The 27,725-nt window shown below is 41.8% G+C and overlaps 1 protein-coding gene across 9 annotated transcripts in view; it reads right to left on the minus strand.

Moving 5' to 3' along the window:
- ANO4 (anoctamin 4) overlaps nt 1-27,725 on the minus strand; it is a 450,211-nt gene that overhangs the window by 404,796 nt on the left and 17,690 nt on the right. For 5 of the 9 annotated variants that reach the window (XM_057556948.1, XM_057556947.1, XM_057556949.1 and 2 more), the window contains exon 3: nt 19,669-19,920. In XM_057556948.1, the coding sequence (XP_057412931.1) occupies nt 19,669-19,920 (252 nt within the window). Of the gene's footprint in view, nt 1-8,859; nt 8,877-9,073; nt 9,186-19,668; nt 19,921-23,699; nt 23,799-27,725 lie in introns of those variants that run through there. The other 4 variants (XM_057556946.1, XM_057556951.1, XM_057556950.1 and 1 more) reach the window with 3 other exon arrangements.

Consider the following 27,725-nt stretch of genomic DNA (forward strand, 5'->3'; position numbering starts at 1 on the left):
CCAGAGCTTGATGGGCTACACGGAGATCTCCCAAAAGCTGAAATATCCCCACCGAGACAGGGAGAGGTTAGGATGGGAAAATACCTACAGGGTTTGGCGATTAGGTCACTGATGACTTAATATAGCCCATACAGGAGAGGGTGAAGGTGTCAGATGCAGTTAAGGGAAGAAAGGGGTGAAAAGGGAAGAGAATGAATGCAGGCTTCTCTTTGGAGTCTGGCTGTGAAGAGAGGGGCGGGGAGCGGTGGCTAGAGGGCACCCTAGAGTTAAGAGTTGGGTTTTGCTTGTTTTGTTGGTATTTGGGTTTGCTCATTTTTGTTATAGATCGAGAATTGGGTTTTGTCTTCATTCATAGGATGTAGGTCTTGAGTGAATGTACACACTAATTGGAAAGAAGCTGAAAAAGTCCCTGAAGAGGCCGAAGGGACAGAATCCATTATTATAAAGAGCAGACATAGACACGATGAGGGGTGGGAAGGAAGAAAGTGATGAGAGATGAGTGTATTCTAGTGAATTATAACCATGTGTGAAATTATTGTCTCTGCTGGAAGCTCCAAAGAGGCCAAGGACCCTGCTTTTCATTTTTACATCCACACCACTTTGCACTTTGCAGGCACGGAGGTGCCCATTACACATTGGATGAATTAGGTACATACGTAACTAGATTTATGATCATGAAAATAGCAGTGATTACATGCTGCCCTATTCTAAGGGCTTTAAGTTGATTGACTCTTCGAATCCTTACAAAAACACATGATGTAGGTACTCTTATCCCTGCTTTATTTTAAAATAAGATACATAGAAAATAAGTGATGAGACCATATTGAAAACTCAGATTTTTCTGGCTCCTCCTCTGTTTCAGCCAAACAATGAAAGTATTTCTTAATTAGTACAACTGAATCTGTATAGCAAATTTTCCCTCAAGATATGAGGCAGGTTTTTTTTTAAAGCTTAAATATTGGGTGGAGTGAGAAGAGTCATCATCTAATTTCTTGTTCTCCTGTCTCTTGTTAACTTGGGCTTCCTGGTCAAGGCTTGTTCCATCATTAAATCACATTATAAAATAATGATATGTACACAAATTAAAGTGACACCTTTAGTTTCATCCTGAATCTTTACTAGTCTACTTTTTATGTAGGAAGGCTCCAAAGTAAAGTGGTATTTTTAGGACACAAAATATTGAAATCTTGGCCCTTCTAAAAGTAAATGAGGAAAATAACTCAAAAACATTTTCTGTAGCAACCTATACTATGTTAAAATTCAAGGCTAGCAGTACAAACCATAAAACTTCTTGAGCATAGAGGGGCTCTTTGTCATTGGTCTTGGCAATGATTTTTTTGGATCTGACACCAAAAGCAAAAAAACAAGTGAGACTACATTGAACTATAAGGTTACTGCACAGCAAAGGAAAGCATCAACAAAATAAAAAGGCAACCAACTGAATGGGAGAAAGTATTTGCAAATGATATATCTGGTAAGGGATTAATATCTAAAATATATAAAGAACTCATACAACTCAATAGAAAAAAAATCTGATTAAAAAAATGGGCAGAGGGCTTCCCTGGTGGTGCAGTGGTTAAGAATCTGCCTGCCAATGCAGGGGACACGGGTTCGAGCCCTGGTCTGGGAAGATCCCACATGCCGCGGAGCAACTAAGCCTGTGAGCCACAACTACTGAGCCTGCGCGTCTGGAGCCTGTGCTCCGCAACGAGAGAGGCCGTGACAGAGAGAGGCCCACGCACCGCGATGAAGAGTGGCCCCCGCTCGCCGCAACTGGAGAAAGCCCTGGCACAGAAACGAAGACCCAACACAGTCAAAAATAAATATAAATAAATTAATTAATAAAAAAAAAAAAAAAAAAAATGGGCAGAGGAACTGAATAGACAGTTTCCCAAAGACAACATACAAATGGCCAACAGGTACATGCGAAGGTGTTCAACATTACTAATCAGGAAAATGCAAATCAAAACCACAGTGAGATAGCCATTCTAACAGGTGTGAGGTATCACCAAAAAGGCAAGAGATAACAAGTATTGGCAAGTATGTGGACAAAAGGGAAACTTTGTGCCCTGCTGATCAGAATGTAAGTTGGTGCAGCCACTATGGAAAAACAGTATGGAGATTCCTCAAAAAAATTAAAAATAGAACTACCATATGATGCAGCTATTCTACTTCTGGGTATTTATCCAAAGAAAACAAAAAAGACTAATTCCAAAAGATATCTGCACTCCCATGTTCCTTGCAGCATTATTCACAATAGTCAAGATATGAAACAAAGTAAGGGTCCATCAATAGATGAATGGATAAAGATATGCATATAAAATGAGATATCTAGTCACGAGAAAGAAGGAAATCCTGCCACTTGCAGCAACATGGATTGACCTTGAGGGCATAATTGAGGTAAATCAATCAGAAAGACAAGTACTGTACGATCTCACTTACATGTAGAAGTCCTTTAAAGTGAATTTATAGAAACAGAAAAGATTGGTGGTTGTCAGAGGCACAGGGTGGGAGAAATGGATAAAGATGGTCAAAAGGTACATACTTCCGGGCTTCTCTGGTGGCGCAGTGGTTGAGAATCTGCCTGCCAATGCAGGGGACACGGGTTCGAGCCCTGGTCTGGGAAGATCCCACATGCCGCGGAGCGGCTAGGCCCGTGAGCCATAACTACTGAGCCTGCGCGTCTGGAGCCTGTGCTCCGCAACAAGAGAGGCCGTGACAGTGAGAGGCCCGCGCACCGCGATGAAGAGTGGCCCCCGCTTGCGGCAACTAGAGAAAGCTCTTGCACAGAAACGAAGGCCCAACACAGCCAAAAATAAATAAATAAATAAAATTAAAAAAAAAAAAACAGAATGCCTAATTACATTTGAATTACAGACAACAAATAGTTTTTAAAAAAAAAGGTACATACTTCCTATTACAAGAAATAAATTCTCGGATGTAATAGACAGCATGGTGACCATAGTTAATACAGCAGTCCCCTCTTTTCCATGGTTTCTCTTTCCATCGTTTCAGTTACTCATGGTCAACCTCAGTCCAAAAATATAAAGTGAAAACTTCCAGAAATAAACAATTCATAAGTATTAAGTTGCAAGCCGTTCTGAGTAGCGTGATGAAATCTCATGCTGTCCCACTCTGTCCTCCCCAGAATCCCCAACCATCAACATCATCTGCTCCTGCCATCCAACCATCGATATCATCAGAGCTCAATGATCCAGGATCACCTGAAGAAGATGATCCTCCTTCTGTCATCAGAAGGTCAGTAGTAGCCTGATGCCAGGTCACAATGCCTCCCTCATTCACCTCACTTCATCTCATCACATAGGCATTTTATCATCTCACATCATCACAAGAAGGGTGAGTATATTTTGAGAGAGTGACCATATAATGATTAGTATAGTATACTGTTATAATTACTCTATTATTTATTGTTCTTTATCTCTAACTGTGCCTAATTATTAAACTTCATCATAGGTATATATATATACACAGGAAAAAACATAGTACATGTAGGGTTCAGTACTATCTGTGGTTTCAGGCATCCACTGAGGGTCCTGAAACATATCCCCCGTGGATTAGGGGAGGGACTACTGTTCTGAACTGTATTGTATATTTGAAAGTTGCTAAGACAGTAAATCTTAAAAATTCATCACAAGAAAAAAACTGTAACTTTGTAAGCTGATGGATGTTAACATATTGTGGTAATCATTTTGCTATATATGTATCAAATCATTATGCTGTAAGCCTTAAACCAATACATTATATGTCAATCATCTCAATAAAACTGGGGGAAAGTGCTAGCAGTACAGAAGAATAACGTAAAATATCCCCGTTCACTTAGATGTAACTTTAACTTTGTTGCTGCAGTTTAAGAAAGAAAGGATATCCATCGCTTGAGAAATAATAACACGTGAAGAAGCCCTGACTTGCGATTAAGTGGGGGAAAACTACCGGATTTCTCCTGATGCTGTATCGCTCTGACCCTCTTTGCTAACTATGCTATTCTAAGACAAAATGATCCTCTAATGAAATAGCAAAACACTTGTCCTCTGTCACATTTTCCCTAGAAAACAGAAAATGGTTAAATGTTAAGTTTTCAAAGAACTTATCTGCATAGGAAAGGGAGGTAAGAACATTAGCTGCAATATCAGGAAATCTGAGGGCAAGTGAAAGCAAAGCGAGTGCTCTAATTACCAAAAAAACACAAACAGTTTAGTTGAGCAGGTGCTAGTAAACTAGGAAGAAATTCAATAAGGTTAAGTCAATTAATGGTAATTAGATGAAGATAATCAAGGATGATTGCAATCAAAGTATAGTGATTGTTACAGAGAGTTTTAACTTAAGGATTAGAGCTACAGCTTTAGTTTAAGGGCAGAACCAAGACAGTAATCAAGCCTTAACCAAATTCAATTCAATAAATACTCATGAACTAGTAAGTATCGCATCCTGTGCAAGGCCGTAGGGATTCAAATTCAAATCAGACATTTTCCCTGCCTGCATGGCACTCACTATCTGGCAGGGTGAAGATACACACTCAACTATGACTCACTGTGGTTAATGATCTGAATAAGGTGCTATGGGAACACGGAGGAAGGAGCATGGGTAAAGCCCTCATAGAAGAATGGCATTTAAGCCAGATCTTAACTTTCATCAAGCAGAAAAGTAAGCACAGGGCACTCCAGGTGAGAGTTCAGCATAAGCAAAGGCAGGAAGATGTTACAATACACCAGGTAGGGCTGGTTCATACGATGCTTGGGAGGACCAAAGCTAGTAAGCCAGGCTGGCCTAGACCACGAGGGTCTATGGACTACATGCTATGAAATTTGAACTTGAACCATAGCTGGTCAGGGAGCCCTGATAATTTGTTTTACATTTATGTTATTGTGGTAAAAACACACGTAAGATTTACCATTATAGACATTTAGTCTATTCATAATGTTGTACAACCATACCGGTTTCTAAACGTTTTCATCACTCCAAAAGGAAACTCCATACACATTAAGCAATCTCTCCTCATTCTCCCCTTCCCCTAATCCCTGGCAACCACTAATCTGCTTTCTGTCTCTATAGATTTGTCTATTCTGGATATTTCATATAAATGGAATCATACAGTACGTAGCCTTTTGTGTCTAGCTTCTTTCACTTAGCACGACGCTTAAGGTTCGTCCATGTTACAGCCTATATCAGTACTCAATCCCCTTTTCTGGCTAAATAATACTCCACTGCATGGTTATGCATTGTTTATCCATTCATCAGTTCATGGACATTTTGGTTGTTTCCACTTTGGATATTATGAATCGTGCTGCATGAACATTAGTGTACCAGTTTTTGTTTGAACACCTGTTATCAATCATTTGGGGCATATACCAAGGAGCAGAATTGCTGGGTTATATGATAATTCTATGTTCCACTTACTGTAGAACAACCAAACCCTCTCATGGTTTTCAAGCCAAGGAATGGCACCTTGAGTCAATGTTTTAGCCAATGATATCAAGTGGCTGAGGGAAGAGAGAACAGACTGGGAAGAGAGTGAAGGCAGGGAGACCATCCAGGAGGCTACTGCCCCAGCCCTGAGAAGAATAGAAAGCTCTGACCCATTCAAGGGAAAATGACCACAGGAATGAAGAGGTAGGCTTGAGGTACATTTCTGAGGCAGAATGAGCAAGAACTGATGAGCAGTTAGATGTAGGAAAGGGTTGAAAAGGATACTTTATTCATAGCTCCACATTGTGAGTTATGTGTTGACAATTCTCCTTCTTGACTAGATACTAAGCTTCAAAAAGAAGGCATGTCTTAGTCACTCTCACATCCCCAGTTCTTAGCACAGAACCTGGCCAAGTAAATGAACGAAGAACAATTCCAGTGTCTGGCTGAATAATGATGCCAGCCATTATTCACAAGAGAAAAAGAGCTGATAGATAGTGGCTGTGAATGAAGGGTTAAAGATGACTCTTCACTCTGAGGAAGAGGGTGGATAGTGACGCAGTTTGTTGAAATAGGAAACACAGAAGTGGTTTAGACAGGTGCTTGTGGGAGCTTGAGAGTAGGGATCGCCAATAGACAGCTAGAAGTTCAGAGCTAAGCCTTAGGGGAAATTTTGAGACAAAATACAATATTTTGACATAGACTGTTACTAACTTTACTCATTAAAGTATCTCTCATTTAGATATCCAGCTTCATGAGTCAACTCAAAAATACCATACTACAATGGTATATATTCTTCGGAAAAACTGGAGAAAACAGGAGTAAAAACTATGGTGTGGGTTGTGGCTTAATCTAAATAATGCCCACAACTAGGATTCAGGCAGGTGGAGGCATATCTCCTATGTTGGCAGGGCAGGCAGTCCTCAAGCATCTACTTTCCTAAGATGACCTACACTGAAGAGAAGGGGGCTTTACAAGGAAGTTTAGGTAAAAGGACAATTGAACCAGCGTATGAGGACAGCATGGTGTCTTTCAGGCAAATAGCCTCAAGGACTCAGATTTGAGACCTACTTGTGCAAAGGGCCACTTCTGAGTCAAGGAGATCATGTGTGAGACAGCGAAGAATAAAGAATTGGAGCCAATGACAGTTTCTCACAGCCTAATTCCACATCTTGTTTCAATGTAACTTTGCAGTGCTCTCCCACTGACAGACATTCTGCCCCATCCTTAACTCTGGCTCAGCCATGTAGCATGGTTTGGTCAATGTGATACTGCCTAATGTGTCCCCAGCAGAAGCTCGCAGAGCCTCCTCTTGCACGAGGACATGCCAGGACTAGCCTACTAGAGGATGAAAGACTCGTGGAGCAGAGCTGAGTCATCCCAGCTGCTCCAGCTGCTGTCAGCCTGGATCTGCCAACAGCCAGTCAGCTCCAAGAGACTGAGTGAGCCCGGGCAAGACCTGCAGAGCTACCTCATCCCAGGTGCAGGAGTGAATGCTCAGCACAGTATGCCACTGAGCTTTGGGGTTGTTTGGTGTGCAGTACTATCGTGGTAGTGGTTAACTGATACAGGGTCCTTTGCCATAGTTCTTTGTTGACTTAACACTGAGAACCTCAGGGTACACAGAGCCCCTCTAATGGATCACCGCTTTACCAACGCTGGGGGACAGCCTCATTGCCATAAGCGTCAGATGACTTTTAAAGAACATTAATGATCAGTCTCCAAAGAGAAATAATTTCCTTGTACAACAGACCTCACACACACCAGAAAAAAAAAAAAAAATTACCTCTGTCACCTTAGTATGGTTTCAGAGGATCTGAGGTACTACAATCTTATCTAGATCAATACGTTCAAATTATAAATTGCAATCATTAGTAGGCAATGGCATCAATTTAATGGATTACGACTAGCACTTTTGGGGGGAAAAGAATGAAATATCAGAGTACATAGCACACGAGGATAAGTATTATTTCCTGAAACATTTTCTCAGTTGAGAGAGAGAGAAGGAAGAAGAAAAAGTAGTAGTGGTAGATCACAATATGGAAGTATTTCTTACTCTAGGTAGCGGTAAAAAAAAAGAAAAAAGAAAAAGTTGAAAGCCACAAGGTAGCTGAATAGCATTTTACAACTGACTAAACTCGGCATCCAAGCTCAATCCAGGACACAGGAGACACGTAAGAAAAGAGAAGCAATCAGCGGGCCAGAGTAATGAATAGAAACAGCTTTCACTTAAATTTTAGGATTAAAAAAACTTTTTGTCTATTTCATCTCCTTTGAGTCTCATAACAGCACCATTTTACAGATGAAGCAATCAAGGCTCAAAGAGGTTAAGTCCTTCGTGTGAAGGTACCTTGATACATGGTCGAACTGGGAAGAGAAGCCAGGTCCTTGGTCTCCTGGCCCACATTCCCATTATAATCTTCACCAGCTCCAATACATCCTTGAGACCTCTCAACTTACTATCACACTCTCAGTCTCTACCCGTTTCCAAATCTAAATAAACCCCCTCTTGATTTACCCCGACAGTGTTTTGCTTTTGTTTGTTTGTTGGGGCGGGTAGGTGCTGCGCTCGCCGTTGGAGCCCGGCTCCCACAGCGCCGCCCAGGTGAGCGCGCGGCCCTGGGGCTCCAGCTCGCGCCTCCGCTCTACCTGAGCGCGCCGTTCGGGCTCCACGGGCTTCCGGCGCTAGCTCGTCCCCTGCAGCCGCCGACGCCGCCTCCGCGGAGCACCCAGCGCATCCCCAGGAGGCGCCCAGGCGGCCTGTGAGCCGCGGATCCCGTCCCCGGCCAGTGACTGCGCCGCTCCCCAGCCAGCAACGCCCGCGCGGAATCCATAATAGTGGTTTTTTCCCCCTTCATTGAGCTAATCAAATTTTATACGTGTGATTGATTAATACCTGTTTAATCCACTAGCCCGCCCCACTGTCATTCCAACAAGAAAGGAGCCCAGCCTAGGTCCTAATGCAGTGCTTGGCCCATACTAGCCACTCTGGGAACAGCCGTTGAATAAATGAACATGAATCACACGACCCCGGATGAGAAAACTGGAGGGAACTTGTCCATTCTCTGGTTACAACCATAAACCAGTTGTATCCTTATTTTGCTGAAAAGACAACGGCTGTACAAGGCTTCCAAATTCCCACCCTCCTAACCAGGCACACAGTCATCAGAAGGGTGTTACCCAATCCTTTAGGTGCCCCTTTGCTGGCGAGAAATACAAGCTGAACCTGAAACTGGGTGCTGAGAAAATCTGCCCAGATGCACGACCTCTTCCCCCACAGAATTCAAAGCCCTGATCCTCTATGTCAGCGGCCCCCAACCTTTTTGGCACCAGGGACCAGTTTCGTGGAAGACAATTTTTCCACGGGGTAGGGGGGAGCGATGGGGACCGATGGGAAGCAGCGGATGAAGCGTCGCTCACTCACCAGCCACTCACCTCCTGCTGTGCGGCCCGGGGACTGGGGACCCCTGCTCTATGATGCTCCTGGCTTTCAAAATAGTTTAGAAGGCAGCTGGTGTCCACAAACCCACTGGATGAACTCTGATGAACCACATCTCAAAAATCCTAACCTACTTCAACTCAGGACTCAGTTTAACAAACAAGTTACCAGTCATCGCCTCCCCATTCCCGCAGAGATCTACAGACTTACCATACCCGTGGCTTGAGAAATCCACGCTGCAGCCAACTTGCCTTTCCCATTTATAACTTCTTAATCGCTTCATTTCAATCAGCTGACGTAGCAGAGGCTGTATGCACCGTCTCACTCCCCCAGCTGCTATAAGTATTGGTGCTGATGGCTCTCAGCTGAGTCTCTGTCTTTTGGCCCTTGCCCTCCAAGAGAATTTCTCAAGGTCACACCCCTTCCCTGTAGCAGATGGCATCCAGGCAGTGATGGGAGGGTACAAAAGCCCCACTGTGGGACAATTTTGAAGGCTGTCCCAGCTCCAGATCTCCCTATGTGTTGGGTTGAAGCCTGTGTATATCATCACAGTCCAAATCCTCTCTCTGCCCAGTCCGGCTTCCTTCCCCCTTACCTCCCCTCCCCGCCCACACACACAAATACACTCATACACATTGATCCCAAGGGCTCTCCCTGATAAACTTCTTACCTGCCCATCTCTGGCTCAGAATCTATCTCCCAGGGAACCCAAACCAAGCTAACTAATTCCTCCCTCCAGCAGTACTATGGTTGCTGGGTTTTTTGTATCTAAACCATGTCTATGAGAAAGTTAGAACACTTATACCACACAGGTCAATCATTTTCCCCTAACACAGTGTAAGCAAACTTCCCACTTACAACTGGTGGTAAAGCAAATGTCTTTATGGAACGCTGTTTTGGGAACTCAGAGACATGTTTTGATAAAAAACAACATTTCCAAGGATCTTTGAGAAGAACCCTTTCCTTCACAGCACCTGCCTGTTGGTAACCATACATTTTTTGGTGTAATATTGTTATCTGCATCTCGTACTAAATTCCAAGCTCCACAATGATCACATGGGAGCCTGTTAGAAAAGCAGAATGTCACTCCCCAACCCCCACCCACTAAATGAGAATCTGCAGTTTAACAAGATCTCCAAGTGATTTGTATTCACATTAAAGTTAGAGAAAACTGGCCTACACAACAAAGCTTCAGTACTATATTTTAACTTAATTGGAAACATGTGGAATATCCACTCACTCAACATACCACATCTATTAATCACCAAGATGTACTGAAACTATCTCCAAAATACCCCTCAGATGCTCCCCTTTGGGATTACATTGCTTAATCCCAGTTCAAGCCCTCTTATCTCTAGAGGACCACACTTCAAGTAACAAGAATCTAGATGACTGGATGAATGGATGACTTTATTGGAGCACTTTAATGCCTTTTGATTCTAAAATATATTATCCTTTGCAAATCAGATTTAATACAGCTTTAAATCAAGTTTTTCAGTTTCTTATATCAGAAATCCTCAAGCAACTTCATAGCTGCATCATTTAATTGACTTTGTCCTCATGTGCCATTAATCATTCCCTGATTCACCGATGCTTTCAGTCTTCTAAAACTAAATAACCACCACACTTGGAAAAGAGATGAACAGGATTGTGCTAGAATCAGAAATTAAATGGCAGGACATGATCTTGAATTCTGAAAAGAACGATATAGCCAAATTTGAGAACAAGGGGAAATTAGGAAACTTGAAGAAAGCTCAGTGATTTATTTCTCTTAGCCAATTCTCTTATCAAATAAACATCTCCAATGACCCTCTTAGGTCTTAAAGTGCAGGTGGTCCCCAACTAACCTCAGCTTTTCTCAGAGAAGTGGTATATATATGGTGGTTAAGATTCTGGGCCCCCTCACAAATGCCATTTAATTCATGGAATGCCAAAAAAGTTGAATACCAGAGTAACAGTCCCAGAGAACCCAACCACCCCATGTAACAATATCTCTATGTATAAGGCATTCAGTGCTCGACCTTGAATGTGAAGGACACACTTAACCCCCAGCTGCTCTGGCATCAGTCTCCATACACTGTCCTGATGTTTGGAACACCAATTCCTCACCTGAACAACCTCTACTCAAATGCCTGCCCTTCTACTGTGACATCTTCTACCCAGCCAGTATTCTAGAAAACCACAAATCACCTCCCAGAAAACCAGGACAAGTGGTTTCACTTATTATTACTTCCTAACATTAGTAGGTTAACCATGATACCCACATTCCATATAAACTTTACCAGGAAACTTATTCCACCACATACAATTAAAGTTGAAATACCCCTTCAGGGACATTTTGACAAAAGGAAAAATTTTAAAGGCAGAGAGATAAGTGGGTAGGTACCCATTCCATTTTAAAAAGCATGTAAAATGTTCAATTAAAACTAGAGAAGGCAGAGAAAGAGAGAAGAAAAAAGAAACAGCAAACAAATGCAATGAATAGCAAGCAGTTAGGAACATGGTAGATATTCACCCAACTATATCAATAAGCACTTTAAATGTTAATGGTTTAACTTTATCAATCAAAAGACAGATCATAAGAGTGGATAAAAACACAAGATCTAACTCTATGTTGTCTACAAGAAACCCACTGTATATATAATGGTTTAGAAACTGGGTCTAATTTATACTGTCCTGTTTTTTTGTAGAGGGTAGCTGTCCTTTCCATTACTCTGTACCGTGAATTCAGCTGAGCTAACACTGAAGCGGAAATTTTGGCTTTAGACTGGCTGGGCCTGCCCCTGCGAGTGGGGCAGGTCCATGAGTATCTCTGGGCATCTCTAAAAGGGAGCATGCCGGTCTCCCGGCTGGGTCAAACTACTCTCATCTCCTGGTCATATCAGTAGCTCAACTTGCAGGGTCACTTTTTGTGGCACCCTAGCTCTGAAATTTAATTCCTCCCTATCTCCTTTGGCATCCACTCTGAATATATCTGGTCATGATTTGTTGAAAGAAATTGAATTCGTGCTATTAAGTGGGTACCACTTCCCAGGTACTCTACACCTCAGGCAAATTCATAGCACAGTTTTCAAAGTTTGCACATGTAGAAGCACTGATATGCCCTACGAGGTCACTAGGAAAGGTAAGTGAACATCTTCCATCCCAATGACAAGACAGGCTCTTGGGAAATGATCACTGACCAGGAACAAAGAATGGTCATTTCACATCTCCCTTCCCTTTCACAAATGAGGATCATCTTCAAAATCCATAAGAAATGTATGGAATTCATTTAGGATCTTTTTCAAAACCCAGCTCTACCAAGAGATCACTATGTGAAGGTTGTGAGACACAGGAGACAGGGGAAGGAAGGCACAAGAAAAAAGGGATGAGTTTTTGCTTATTTCTGTGTATGCAGATGCAGGGAAATTATCACTGGTCTTCTTGGACACAAATGGAGGAGCTCTGATTTATGACATAATTTCAGAGGACTGTATACGGGGGGGCTGATGGACAAGTATCAAAGGTGTTAACTGAATTCTCAGGGGAAAAACCTCCCTCTTTGGAAAGGGATTCCCTCCATGTTTTTGATTAGGGCACAGTTTGCAAAAGGCTCTTGTTAAATATAGGGTAAAAGTCATTATAATACATGTATCCTATCTCAATGATTAGATTATCAGATTATTCCCACTAAGCAGAAGTCCAGAGAACAGAACTGGACTTAATTAGTATAAATCAGTGGTTCTCAACTGGGGGCAATTTTGCCCCTACCCAGAGGACATTCGGCAATGTCTGGAGATATTTCTGGCTGTCACAACTGGCAACCAGTGGGTAGCAACCAGAGATGCTGCTAAACATCTACAATGCACAGCACAGCCCCCCATAGCAAAGAATTACTCAGCCCAAAATGTCAATAGTGTCAAGGTTGAGAAATTGGTATAAGTGAACAAGAAGAGAAAAGGCTTAGGTGCAGCATGAGATACAATTTAGGAAGAGTTAAAGGACACAAAGAAACATAGAAAAGGGAAAATCAAAAGTGTGAAGGACATACTTTATCAAGGATAGCCCCAGATAGAGCAGAGAGAGCAGAGCCCTGGAAATGCCATAAAGGTGGGGGCCCATTGCAAGGGCAAGGTACAACACATAGGAAGAGAAACTCAAAGGGAGGAAGCAGTGTTAAGAATTAATGATGAACATGGGATCATGTCACATGCATTGCAAGATGGTTAGCAGCATTCCTGGTCTCTACACACTAGATGCTTGTAATACCTCCTGCCTAGCTATGTCAACCAAAAATACCTCCAGACATTGCCAAATGTACCCATGAAGTAAAATCGTCCCTGGTTGAAAACCATTCTTCTAGAAGGACCTTTTTAAATTAGGAATGTATTTCTTCCTCTTATTATTTCTATCATCTTAGTCTTTCTTCTAGGTTCAAGTTTCTTCTTTTCTAAAATAGGCTTTTCAGTCATGCTTGCAGTAGGTGTACATTGGGTACACTTTCCCAGTCTTTTCCAAAAAATGTTCTTATGATGATCTCCCTCTTCAATGATCATTTGGCTGGATTCAGAATTCTGAATTGACCATTATTTCCTTCAGCACTTTGAAGATATCGACGCACTGTCTCTTGGCCTCTATAATTACTATTGGAACATCTATCCTCAGTTCAATTGTTTATTATTTGTGGGAAATCTGTTTTTTCCCTCAGATTCCTAAGATTTTTCTCTTTGTTTTTTGCTGACTCACCAAAATATGTTTATATGTGGATTTATTTTTACTTATTCTGCTTGGCATTCATTGTTTCTTGATTCAAAAGATTTGTGTCTCTCATCAATTCTGGGAAATTCTCAGCAGCTGTGTTTTTAAAAATATTCTATCTCTCTCCATTCTTTCTATTCTCTTAATCCAGACAGGATTTCTATTAAAAGTATGTTGGACATTCTCATTCTGTCTTCTATATTTCAACCTCCCCCTTCTTGTTTTGCTATCTTCTATCTCTCTATACTGCATTTGAAGTAATTTCTTCAGATCTATCTTCCAGGCCTAATTCTCTCTTTAACAGTGTCTAATCTGCAGTTTTAAATGGTCCTAGACAACATACTTCCTATATGCTGGGCTCTACACTGACCAAACAAATACATGATTATGACATTAATTCTCAGCTCAAAAACTTTCCATCTAGTAGGCTAGCCATAAAAAGAAATATAAGAATAAAATTATATTACAGTCAAATAAGGGCAGAATTCAAGACGTCAATAGGAATTCCCAATAGAAACAGAAAGAATGACTAAATATGCTGAGGGGGAAAGGGAAAGAATTCAGAGAGGAGGTCAACTCTTAGCTAGGTGTCTTCAATAAATTTTCTAGAATAAGAATGTAAGGAAGAGCATCCAAGCAGTTGGCACATGTGAAAAATCATGGATCTTTAGGGACCTGTAAAGCATTAGGTGTAGCTACTGAGTGGCTGCATCTGCGGAGAGTGGTGAGAGATGCTAGAGTCAGTTAAAGCTAGTTAGGAAGGCCCTCATGTACCACGTATAAAGTGTTTAGGCTTTCTTCTACTGACAATGGGGAAACAACAGAGATTTTTCAAGTCAGGGAGGAAGGCAGGGAGGGAGGAAGAGTGGAAAAGAGAGAAAGAGATGAATTTGGCAAACTAACCCTGAGGACGTGGAAGAATTAAGATGTGGGGAGGCTGCTCTAGTCCAGTAGAGATGATGAGAGCTTGAGCTGAGATGGTGCCACGGGGATGGAGAGGAGGCTCTGAATTAGAGCTATCTCTAAAGTAGACGATGAACATGTTAGCCAGCTGGCTGCGGAGGCTGGTGGCCAGCAGAGGGTTAAAAGCATGAGGACACCCAGTTTTTGGCTTGGGAGTCTGGATGGGCTGTGGCACCATTAAACACAATAAGAAATTCAGCTTTGGGACTTCCCTGGTGGCACAGTGGTTAAGACTCCACCTGCCAATGCAGGGGACATGGGTTCGAGCCCTGGTCCGGGAAGATCCCACATGCCGCGGAGCAACTAAGCCCGTGCGCCACAGCTACTGAGCCTGCGCTCTAGAGCCTGTGAGCCACAACTACTGAAGCCCACGTGCCTAGAGCCCGTGCTCCGCAACAAGAGAAGCCACCACAATGAGAAGCCTGTGCACCACAACGAAGAGTAGCCCCTGCTCGCTGCAACTAGAGAAAGCCCGCGCACAGCAGCAAAGACCCAATGCAGCCATAAATAAACAAATAAATTTATAGAAACAGAAAAAAGATAGGAGGGGGACAAAAAAGAAATTCAGCTTTGAGGGCTACCAAAAAGAAAGTTCCATTTGGGACACATAAGTTTTGACATGTCTGGGATATATCCAGGCTGAAAGTTCTGGTAGGCAGTTGTAAATATATCTTTAAAGTTTGTCAGAGAAATAAGACATGGAAATATCACTTTGGAGTCATGAGCACACAGCTGGGAACCAAATACAATGGAAGAGAGTGGCTGAGAATCAGTTGGTGGTAGAAAGTGACCAAAAATGTAAGTTGTGTGGTAGTGATGATGCAAGCTGTAAAGCTTGGTTAGCAAAAACTGGGTATCAAACCGACTCAGAATATCTGAGATGGAGACAGTTTCCAAACATCCCTCCTATGGTTCTCTCAAATTCATCTCCTTTTAATTGAAGAAATAATTTAATAATATCTTTTGCACTCAATGTGTTTTTACTTACATATTTAAATGTTATATTTTATATCACATTTTAATACTTTATTAGTAGTATTTTAATAGCATATTAATTAAATAATTTAATAACAAAAATGTGTGTGTGATCACCTAATGTGAAAACTTCTATCTTAGCACTTATAACACTGAATTAAAATACTTGATTGACATATGTGTCTCCTCCTGCAGACTTTGAGCTTCTTATATGGGGTGACGCTTTACTCAATTTTCTTGATGCTTTACTCAATTTTCTATCCCAAGGGTTTACTGCAGTACATGACACACGGTGGAAATTTAGTATGTACTGGATGGATGGATAGATGAATGGATGGAGAGATGGATGAATGCAGGGATAGAACAAGCCAGACACTGTTTTTCCAACTTAACCTGCTACAATTAATTTACTGATTAAAACATTCTCCGCCACCAAGAAGGAGCATTGCATCCAGGGCCACCATGCAGTTTCAAAGGTTGTTAACTGCACAAGGTAGCAAACAGGATTAAGTAAAGTCCAACCCAAGAAGAAACTTCTACACACGATGAAATTAGTCACACGATGAAGGGAAGGAATGATGGAATAGGGTAGTGGCAAGAGGGAAAACAGCTCAGTAAAATGAGAATTTCAAAAGCTCTAGTCACTTAGTGTTTTTGCAGTTGCTTCTAGAATTGTAGAGTTGTAGGGATTATAAATGGAAAAATGATTTTTAAATATGTTTGGAGAATTCTTAAACAGGAGAAAACTCCAACAGTCAATAAATAATTGTATGGTGATTTTGTGCCTACAGATTGTAAGCTCCTCTACATCAGACCTGAAGTTTATGCAGAAGAAAGACAGATTAGAAATATGAAGGGATGTCTAGCAAAGTCTGGAATTCGTAGGACATTCTGCTATAGTTAAACTGACTTACCTCAGAGTTTTCTTCAAACTAGCAATATATATATACATATATATATAAAAGAAATTAACTCTATTAAAAAATAAGAAGAAAAAGGAAACTGGAAGCTTTCACACAAAAATCACTATTAAAATCAATAAACTGCTATAAGAAATCAAATAAATGCAATAATTAACCTATAATCATAATTGAGACTTACAGAAGCTACACCAGCATCTATAATTTTCTATTATAAAATATCCCATGCTTGTTTAATATATCCTTAAGTGTCAGGCTTACTTTGTAAGTATACTAATTATTATTATTAAAAACCAGTTCTTGGGCTTCCCTGGTGGCGCAGTGGTTGAGCGTCAGCTTGCCAATGCAGGGGACTCGGGTTCGAGCCCTGCTCTGGGAAGATCCCACAGGCCATGGAGCAACTAGGCCCGTGCCCACAACTACTGAGCTCTGCGCATCTGGAGCCTGTGCTCCGCAACAACAGAGGCCCCGATAGTGAGAGGCCCGCGCACCACGATGAAGAGTGGCCCCCGCTTGCTGCAACTAGAGAAAGCCCTTGCACAGAAACGAAGACCCAACACAGCTAAAAATAAATAAATAATAAAAATAAAGGAATTCCTTTAAAAAAAAAAAAAAACCAGTTCTTTGGAAAAATTCAATATTTTATTGCTAATGGAAAGTTCCTAGGATTGAAGAGAAATATGGGCTTTTAATTTGTTTTTGAAAACCTACAAGTTAAAAATAGAAACCTCCTCCAAAAATCAGATTGCTTCTGAGTGTGACGCTCTATGGAAAAAGAAAGAAAAAAGCCAACTCAAAGGGAAATGTGATAAAATGTTATTCCGGCAGCTGCCATTTCACACTCCTCTTTACCATGAAATGCCATAACCTCGCAGCTACCCCCGGCCAAAGGCAGGACTTTATTTCTTAACTTCGGATTTTACTGAACTTTTTAAAGCAAGCAGAGTCAGTTTTCCATCATGATAACATCAAAACCCAGGAGATTTCAAACTTAAATATGGAAAATGTTTGAACTTCAGATCATGATTCTTCTACTCTCCAACTGACATTCAATCAGGACAATCAGAAAGATACTCAGTTTTGCCATGGCAGAGCTAATGGTATGCAAATATCCCCCAGCGCTCTGCAATATCATCCAACCACTTAACCAAAGACACTTTCGAGGGTGTCCCCCAAGGTGTGTGTGGAGGAACCTCGGGAGTCAAAATTCCAGGAGGGAGCAGCCTGCAGAATGCAGATGCGGAAGCTCACTCCGTGCCATGGACACAGCATTCCCTGGGGTAGAGCCCAGGAATCTTCATTTCTAACCAGTTCTGTGGGGATTCTGAACATTCAGCGAGTCTGCAATCTGCTGCTTTAGAGATTGCTCTTGATAATCTGGAACTCCTGCAACATCAGTGTCTCTTCTCTAGGTGGCAGCAACTGTGACTTGTTGAGTGTCATCGTGAATGTTGAAGGTCAACATTCAATAATTTATCTCCAGAACAGGAATTACACATTGGATTACTCCAACTAAACCTTCATCTCTAAGCACTCTATCTGTAGAAAAACAAAAAAAAGTGGCAGGATAGAGTTTGCATAACTTAAACCTCCAACTCAGACTTTAGAAATAAAAACAATTAAGTGGCCAGCCTTGCATGAGTAAAGCTTTCCGCAATTCAATGTGTAATGGAAGTGATAAATTTTAAGACAAGATGTTGTTGTAAACATTTTTCTTGCCCTGATTGTTTAAGTCATGAGCCCCAAAGATCACATAGATCAGTGGTCAGCAAACATTTTCTGCAAAGGGCCAGATAATAAATATTTTAGGCTTTGCAAGCCATACTGTCTCTGTCACAATTACTTCAGCTCTGCCTTTGTCACCTGAAAGCAACCATAGACAATACATAAGAGGTTGTGTCCAATAAAACTTTATATATGAACACTGAAATGTGAATTTCATGGGTCTCAAAATATTCTTATCCTTTTAATTTTTTCCAACTGTATGGTCTGAATGTTTGTGTCCCTCCAAAATTCATACGTTTGAAATCCGAATGGCTAATGTGATAGTATTAGGAGGCGGGGCCCCTGGGAGGTGCTTAGGTCATGAAAGTGGAGCCCTCATGACTGGGATTAGCGTTCTTATAAAAAAAGACCCCACAGAGGCCCCTTTCTCTTTCTGTCACGTGAGGATACTGTGAGAAGTCTGCGACCCAAAAAAGGACCCTCACCCAACCATGTTGGCACCCTGATCTCAAACCTCCAGCCTCTAGAACTGTAAGAAATAAATTTCTGTTTTTTATGAACTACCTGGTCTGTGGTCTTTTGTTATAGCAGCCTGACCTGACTAAGACACCAACCATTTAAAGTAAAAACTGGACTTCCCTAGTGGCACAGTGGTTAAGAATCCGCCTGCCAATGCAGGGGACACGGGTTCGAGCCCTGGTCCGGGAAGATCCCACATGCCACAGAGCAACTAAGCCCGTGTGCTACAACTACTGAGCCTGCTCTCTAGAGCCCACGAGCCACAATTACTGAAGCCCGCACGCCTCGAGCCTGTGCTCCGCAACAAGAGAAGCCACCGCAATGAGAAGCCCGCGCACCATAAGGAAGAGTAGCCCCCGCTCGCCGCAACTAGAGAAAGCCTGCGTGCAGCAACGAAGACCCAATGCAGCCAAAAATAAATAAATAAAAAATAAATGTATTTTAAAAAAATAATTAAAAAATAAAGTAAAAACTATTTTTAGTTCTTGGGCTGAACAAAAACATGTGGCAGCCAAGATGTGGCCCATTGGCAGTGGTTCGAAGACCCATGACACAGATCAAATTTGTGGAGCATCATGTATTGCTAGTAAATGAGGTAAGTATTCAAAAATGACTTTTTTGAATACAAGACTGTAATCCAAGATCAATGCCTTGTCACTAAATAGAGGATAACAATTAAACAAACAAAAAGTCCTATGACAAAACTTGGAATTCTGACTCAGAGTTGATTTCCAGACAACATCTTACCAAATAGAACTAACGCTTAGGTCAAATATTTCTAAACACATCTAACCTTCCTTCTGATACAGCCAAGCTATTAAAGGCCAGTGAATATGGGGGAATTGTTGGGGTCCATAGCATCACACAAGCAGAAATGCAGATGCAATCCATTCGGCAGGCAAATGCATGAAGGAACTTTTAAACACACTGAGTCCTGAATCTCCAACAGGAAGCCAGCACTGTTACCTGCTGTGTCTTGGCTCAGGGTTTCCTGGCTGCTGCTGCTGTAAGAAGGCACTGGAGTGATGGACAGTGAGGCTGGGCAAGACAGAGGCGTGGCCAGCTCAGTCTTGCGAGTGAGGGATCGGTGATATACCGGGATGCCTGCATCTTTGGAGACGAAGAGAGGAAGATCTGATGGGAGGGTGGGTCTTCCTTGTGCATATGGATTTTTCCAGTGGGTGAGCCCAACTGCAACAGGCCCAGCAACGTCGTAACCTGGCAAGACAAACACATAAGGTCAGGATCAGCAATCAAAGCCTTATACCATATTTCTTTCTGTATTTCCCCCAAAGTCTTAGCTGCGCGGTCAAATCAAACACCACTTGAGATAAGGATGCATGTTACCGATAAACAGGCAGGAATTGTCACACTGGATGAATCTTGTTAACTAGTCAGCCTATGTTTATTAAGCACATACTATGTTCTAGGTGCCCAGTCTTTGCCCTTAAGGAGCTCAGAGTCCAATAAAGGAGATAAGACTTGTGATCATAATGAAAAAAGATAACTGAAGGTCTATTATGTTCTAGGTACTTTGCATAAGTGATTGTAATCCTTACAGCAACTCTATAAGGATACAATTACTATTTCCGTTTTATAGGAAATTGGACCTCAACTTGCCCTAGGTCAAGCAGCCAGTAAGTGCCAGAGGCAGAATTTAAGCCCAGATCTGTCTGGCTCCAAAATCTATGTTCTTTCCCTTTTTCCAACTAACAACAGTACAAAGCAAGATGAAAGAAATAGTTTAAAGTTGGACAAAAACATTCCCCAGGATTTCAGGGGACAAAGCCCTTTCTAGGTGGAGGAACTAGGTCGTGGAAAAGATGGCATGAACTTGGCCTTCTAGGCAAGGGTTGCCACCTAAAGCAATCAGAGGGACAGATCTGCTCTGTAGATGTGTTTTGTTAGCCCACATTTTTCTTAATTTGAAGTAAAGTTCAAATTAAAATTGACAACAATAAAAGTCTAGAGCATTCTCAACAAAAATCCAGCTTTCTGTCCTCTCTTTAAAAATCTCTTGATCTTCTCCTAAAGATCAAGCAACACTGGACCACATTCCCATGTGGCAACTGTCAGCTGAAGCAACCACAGAGCCACTCTTTTAAAGCGGAGTAAAGGAATTCCTGTCTGCCGCAGTCCCCACCATTCCCTAATACCTTACTCCCAGCCTGCTTCACTTATTTGTCTTACATGCCTGATCTCTGCAGGCCTTTGCATTTGCAACCGAGGTACAGAATTTAGAAATATAATGTAAGTGTAGTCAGAAAAAAACAAGAATGGAAAGGTAGGTTGATACAAGACAGCTGAGGGTCTTAAATGCCAAGGTAAGAAAATTAGATTTTACTTGCTAGGCAAAGCAATATCCCTAAAAGTTTGTGAAGTGGGGATTGGCAAAATCAAATGGACGGCAGCAAAAGGCAGAATCTGTGCCTCCTTCCTCTGGTGGTGACCCCTTCTGGGGAGATTCCTCTGACTCCCCCAAGCTGTCTTAACCACGGTAAAGGGAGGCCCAGTAAAAGGTGTTGGTGTGCAGGGGCTGGAGGTGTGTGGGGAGAGAGTCCAAATTGGGGAGGGGGTGTTGAGGCACCAAGAAAGCCCAAAAGGGGCAACAAGGGAGGAGGCCTGCATGTATCCTGCAGACTGGACGGTGTTGTCTGGGGCAGCCCTCCCACACCATGCAGGAAACCACTTGAACATGGATATGTGTCAGACAGTCCCTGCCCACACTTCACAGCCAAGTGTTCCTTCTCTCTATGTGTCTCTCTCCTGAGCTGAGCATCCCTCAAGGTCAGAGGGTGTCTTAGTCATCTTTAAAACTCCCTCCCAGCATTTCTCTATTTGGCTCTTTCCCCTGGTATTCAATAGATACCCACTGTTCACCGAATTCTTCCTAGACCAGCGGCAAGGAGGTGACATAAGAGGCTGTGAAGCAGAGGCCAGGCAAACATTATTAAGGGACCAAATTTAAATGTTGGCAGCAAGAAAGGAAAAGAGGTCCAGAGAGATGCGCAACAATGACGTGGAAAGAAAGGAGTTTGGGGCCACCAGGTAGCTTTGTTTTTTGCTGGCACGATGTCAGAGAAGACTTATGGCAAACAGAATGGTGGATTTCCTCATCCTCACTGTGGCCATCAGAAGGACTGGCCTGGCAAGGGCTGAAGAAGGTTGAGTGTGTTTTTTTAGACACGAGGAGGTTGAGCTTTAGTGGAAATATCTATGTGGAAATGTCTGGCAGTAGACTGAAAAAAACAATGGAAATGAGGATTAGGAGACATGGGACCAGATTTGTAAATCCAGAACTCATCCACACTGAAGCCACGCCTGATGCCCAGGAATGAACAATCTACTTCATTGTCATAAAATGATAAATCCACTAAAAGTTACAATACTGTCTAATGCTTATTGGCAATGTGCTAAGGGATCTATCAGGACCACCTCATTTAACCTCACAATAACCCTGTCAGGAAGGTACTAATATTCCCATTTGACAGATGAGGAAACCAAGGCTAAGGGACATTATTACTTCCGCAAGGTCAATAACTACACAGAAATTACAGATTCAAGCCCAGGTTCATCAAAGACAACATGGGTGCTCTGGTCCCCTGCCTTGCACTGAGAACACAGGCAACAAGAAGGATTCTAGGAGATGGAATTGGGGTCTGTTTCCCCCACAAATCGCTCTTATTTATTCCTTTATGAACAATTTTTTATAGAGGGATCTCAATGGACCAGAATGCACAAGGAAAGGGACATGCTGACACCCTTGAGAACATGCTGACTGGACTGCTTGAACTCTTCTTGGTCAGTCACCTTCCTAAAAGGTAAGTGGAATACAGTGAGGTGAGTGATTCTTTCTCTGGTGAGGGCCATGGAGCCTCTGAAGATAATCACAGAGAACACAAATTCTCAACGTTCAGAACTGCAATGAAGCCACAGCTACAGTGGAGGCGGAACTGAACGCTACTGACCCCAAGGCTGCCCCCCGATCCTGTTTGTTGGACTAAACCTCTGATGCTAGTGTGTTTTTTTTGTGATCAATACTCTTGGATCTCCCATAGCTCCTCAGAGTGTACTGGGGCATAGAAATGAAATTCTAGGAGGCACCATTTGAATTGATGTTCCGTTATGTTTTTATTAAAAATGTGAAAACATATTACCTCCTACTCACACCAGAGAATCCTTTTACAAGAAGAATAATTACAGGACCATGTTCTCCCTCGCCTTGTTGTTTCATTCGGAAACTTGTTTAAATGCCTCTTCTCTTTCCATATTCCCAAGCTCCTTGGGAGTCATTATACAGAGAAGGGTGTATAATATATATCACACACTGTGAAAGCGTTAGGCTTAAAAGTCCCAAGGAACTCTGGACTCTCCATAATTTCAGGTTTTACCATTTCTTTCATAAAATGATAGCTAATTTATAACATATACTTAATTTTGAAAAAATATTGTTCACAGTGCTAAGAAGCCACCCCCTTTTTTTTTTTACTTTAGGAAATTACCACATCATTTAATCCAGAAATGGAGTTCATTAGCAAATATATTAATTCATGTCATTGATACAAATGAGCTATGATAAGATCTGCATAATTATGATGGAATAGAAATGGACCAGCCTAAATTTAAAAGCAACAATGAGGTCAGAGTATTTTGGGTGGTTGGTTATCCAACCATCCAAGGGAACAGCTGGTGTCCAAGTGCCCAAGAGGCAAATAACAGGAATGTCACACTGGTAGCCTACTAACTCTCCCTCACCCACCATCCTGTCCCCAGGTCGGGGGTGGGGTAGAAGCAGGGGTCTCAGCTTTCTCTGAGTTGCATGCCAACACTATCACCCACTAGCCCCCAAATCCTAAACAGAGACATGTAAGGAACACTCAAAATTATAGGCTGTCTTGAGAAAAAAAATGATGTTAATCAACTTTAAAGTTCTTAAATCTTTCATACATGAAAAAATGGGAGTTTACTATCAGAAAATAAGGAGCTTTCAGGACTTCCCTGGTGGTCCAGTGGTTGAGACTCCACGCTTCCAACGCAGGGGGTGCGGGTTCGGTCCCTGGTCGGGGAAGGCGCGGGTTCCATCCCTGGTCGGGGAACTAAGATCCCACATGCCATGCCGTGCGGCCAGAAAAAAAAAAAAAAAAAGAAGAAGAAAATAAGGAGTTTTCCAAGGGTCTCACGGATAGGTAGAAAAATTTCAGAAGGTGTCACTTTTTCTGTTGATTGGATTTTTTGGCAATTCTTTTGGCAGTTCTTCGGTCAGGACATAGGTTCCTATAAGGAACTACATTAATAGGAAGTCCAGAAGTGTGCTGTTCTCTTAAATGGAATTCCCTCACAAATGAGACACTTCTGAGTGAGATGACTATCCTGTAAGAGAAGGACGGAAGTACAGGAGATGAAAGAAAACAAAAAGAGCTTTTAAAAAAGAATTGCTAGACGACTCAGAGATGTCCTCCCTCCAGTACTTTGAGTATAAAGTTGTTAATTATTTGCTGCTTTTACTATAAATATTTTTAAAGTGCTTTGTACTGGACAGACTGTGGGCAGTGGACACTGCCTGATGACTGTGCTGAACCCACCCTCCACCCACACCCCTTCCTCCCAACAGAGTCACATTTTGTTTGGGAATTCATCCCGCTCCCACGCAGCTTGTGACTCAGGGCAGACAGACCTCACGCTCCCCGACCTCCACGTGGGCCATGATGGGTGTAAAGACCATGATCTTATCTCCCTTGTCAGTGATTTGCTGAAGGGTGGTCATGTGCCCAAATCCCACGCAATGAGATAGAAGTCTCTGAGGTGCTTCAGGGGAAAGTTTCAGCTCCTCAAGTGAACACCTGAGGAAGGCACCAAAGCTCCTTCCCCTCTGATCACTGTTGCGCCTGAGTGCAATTCCTGGAACCACGGCGGCCTTGGGGCCGCCATCAGGAAGATAGATTTTCCCAGGAAGGCAAAGGGGAGAAGGTCTTTCACAACATCACCGAGCAGCCTACTCAACCTGTCCTCCCAACAGGCCTTCCTATTATATGAAGTAATAACTTTCCTTATGGTTTCAGCCAGTTTGAGTTTGTTGAAACAGAAGCAACATTCAAGGGCCTTTCAGTTGTCCCATCACCTTCTGAGAAAACTGTGCGACACACCCACTGCCCCTTCACAGGTGACTTCATAGGTCAGTAAGAACCTGTTATATGAGTTTCCTAGGGCTGCTGTAACAAAGGGTCACAAACTGGGTGGCTTAAAAAAAACAGAAATTTATCCTTTCACAGTTTTGGAGGCTAGAAGTCTGAAATCAAGATTTCAGCAGGGCTGTGCTCTCTCTGAAGTCTCTAGGGGGAAATTTGTTGTCTGCCTTTTCCTGGTTTCTTGTTTGTTTGTTTGTTTTTTAACATCTTTAGTGGAGTATAGTTGCTTTAAAATGGTGTGTTAGTTTCTGCTTTATAAAAAAGTGAATCATCTATACATATACATATATCCCCATATCTCCTCCCTCTTGCGTCTCCCTTCCACCCTCCCTATCCCACCCCTCTAGGTGGATACAAAGCACTGAGCTGATCTCCCTGTGCCATGCAGCTGCTTCCCACTAGCTATTGATTTTACATTGTATATATGTCCATGCTACTCTCTCACTTCGTCTCAGCTTACCCTTCCCCCTCCCCAGGTCCTCAAGTCCATTCTCTCTGTCTGCGTCTTTATTCCTGTCCTGCCCCTAGGTTCTTCAGAACCACTTTATTTTATTTTATTTTTTTAGATTCCATATATACGTGTTAGCATACGGAATTTGTTTTTCTCTTTCTAACTTACTTCACTCTGTATGACAGACTCTAGGTCCATCCACCTCACTATAAATAACTCAATTTTGTTTCTTTTTATGACTGAGTAATATTCCATTGTATATATGTGCCACATCTTCTTTATCCGTTCATCTGTTGATGGACACTTAGGTTGCTTCCATATCCTGGCTATTGTAAATAGAGCTGCAATGAACATTGTGGTACATGACTCTTTTTGAATTATGGTTTTCTCAGGGTATATGCCCAGTAGTGGGATTGCTGGGTCATATGGTAGTTCTAGTTTTAGTTTTTTAAGGAACCTCCATACTGTTCTCCATAGTGACTGTATCAATTTACATTCCCACCAACAGTGCAAGAGGGTTCCCTTTTCTCCACACCCTCTCCAGCATTTATTGTTTGTAGATTTTTTGATGATGGCCATTCTGACCGGTGTGAGGTGATACCTCATTGTAAATTTCATTTGCATTTTTCTAATGATTAGTGATGTTGAGCATCCTTTCATGTGTCTGTTGGCAATCTGTATATCTTCTTTGGAGAAATGTCTATTTAGGTCTTCTGCCCATTTTTGGATTGGGTTGTTTGCTTTTTGATATTGAGCTGCATGAGCTGCTTGTAAATTTTGGAGGTTAATCCTTTGTCAGTTGCTTCATTGGCAAATATTTTCTCCCATTCAGAGGGTTGTCTTTTTGTCTTGTTTATGTTTTCCTTAGCTGTGCAAAAGCTTTTAAGTTTCATTAAGTCCCATTTGTTTATTTTTGTTTTTATTTCCATTTCTCTAGGACGTGGGTCAAAAGGATCTTGCTGTGATTTATGTCATAGAGTGTTCTGCCTATGTTTTCCTCTAAGAGTTTTATACTCTTTGGCCTTACATTTAGGTCTTTAATCCATTTTGAGTTTATTTTTGTGTATGGTGTTAGGGAGTGTTCTAATTTCATTCTTTAACATGTAGCTGTCCAGTTTTTCCAGCGCCACTTATTGAAGAGGCTGTCTTTTCTCCATTGTATATTCTTGCCTCCTTTGTCATAGATTAGTTGACCATATGTGCGTGGGTTTATCTCTGGACTTTCTATCCTGTTCCATTGATCTATAGTTCTGTTTTTGTGCCAGTACCATACTGTCTTGATTACTGTAGCTTTGTAGTATAGTCTGAAGTCTGGGAGCCTGATTCCTCCAGCTCCATTTTTCTTTCTCAAGATTGCTTTGGCTATTCGGGGTCTTTTGTGTTTCCATACAAATTGTGAAATTTTTTGTTCTAGTTCTGTGAAGAATGCCATTGGTAGTTTGATAGGGATTGCACTGAATCTGTAGATTGCTTTGGGTAGTATAGTCATTTTCACAATGTTGATTCTTCCACTCCAAGAACATGGTATATCTCTCCATCTGTTTGTATCATCTTTAATTTCTTTCATCAGTGTCTTAGAGTTTTCTGCATACTTTGTCTCCTTAGGTAGGTTTATTCCTAGGTATTTTGTTCTTTTTGTTGCAATGGTAAATGGGACTGTTTCCTTAATTTCTCTTTCAGATTTTTCATCATTAGTGTATAGGAATGCAAGAGATTTCTGTGCATTAATTTTGTATCCTGCTACTTTACCAAATTCATTGATTAGCTGTAGTAGGATTCTGTTGGCATCTTTAGGATTCTCTATGTGTAGTATCATGTCATTTGCAAACAGTGACAGCTTTAATTCTTCTTTTCCAAGTTGTGTTCCTTTTATTCTTTTTCTTCTCTGATTGCTGTGGCTTAAACTTCCAAAACTATGTTGAATAACAGTGGTGAGAGTGGACAACCTTGCCTTGTCCCTGATCTTAGAGGAAATGGTTTCAGTATTCCACCACTGAGAACAATATTGGCTGTGGGTTTGTCAGATATCGCCTTTATTATGTTGAGGTAAGTTCCCTCTATGCCTACTTTCTGGAGGGTTTTTATCATAAATGGGTATTGAATTTTGTCAAAAGCTTTTTCTGCATCTACTGAGATGATCATATGGTTTTTCTCCTTCAGTTTGTTAATACGGTGTGTCACATTGATTGATTTGCGTATATTGAAGAATCCTTGCATTCCTGGGATAAACCCCACTTGATCATGATGTATTATCCTTTTAATGTGCTGCTGGAGTCTGTTTGCTAGGATTTTGTTGAGGATTTTTGCATCTATGTTCATCAGTGATATTGGCCTGTAGTTTTCTTTCTTTGTGACACCTTTGTCTGGTTTTGGTATCAGGGTGATGC

Source organism: Balaenoptera acutorostrata, chromosome 11, assembly GCF_949987535.1.
Source record: "Balaenoptera acutorostrata chromosome 11, mBalAcu1.1, whole genome shotgun sequence".
NCBI classification, from domain to species: Eukaryota; Metazoa; Chordata; class Mammalia; order Artiodactyla; family Balaenopteridae; genus Balaenoptera; species Balaenoptera acutorostrata.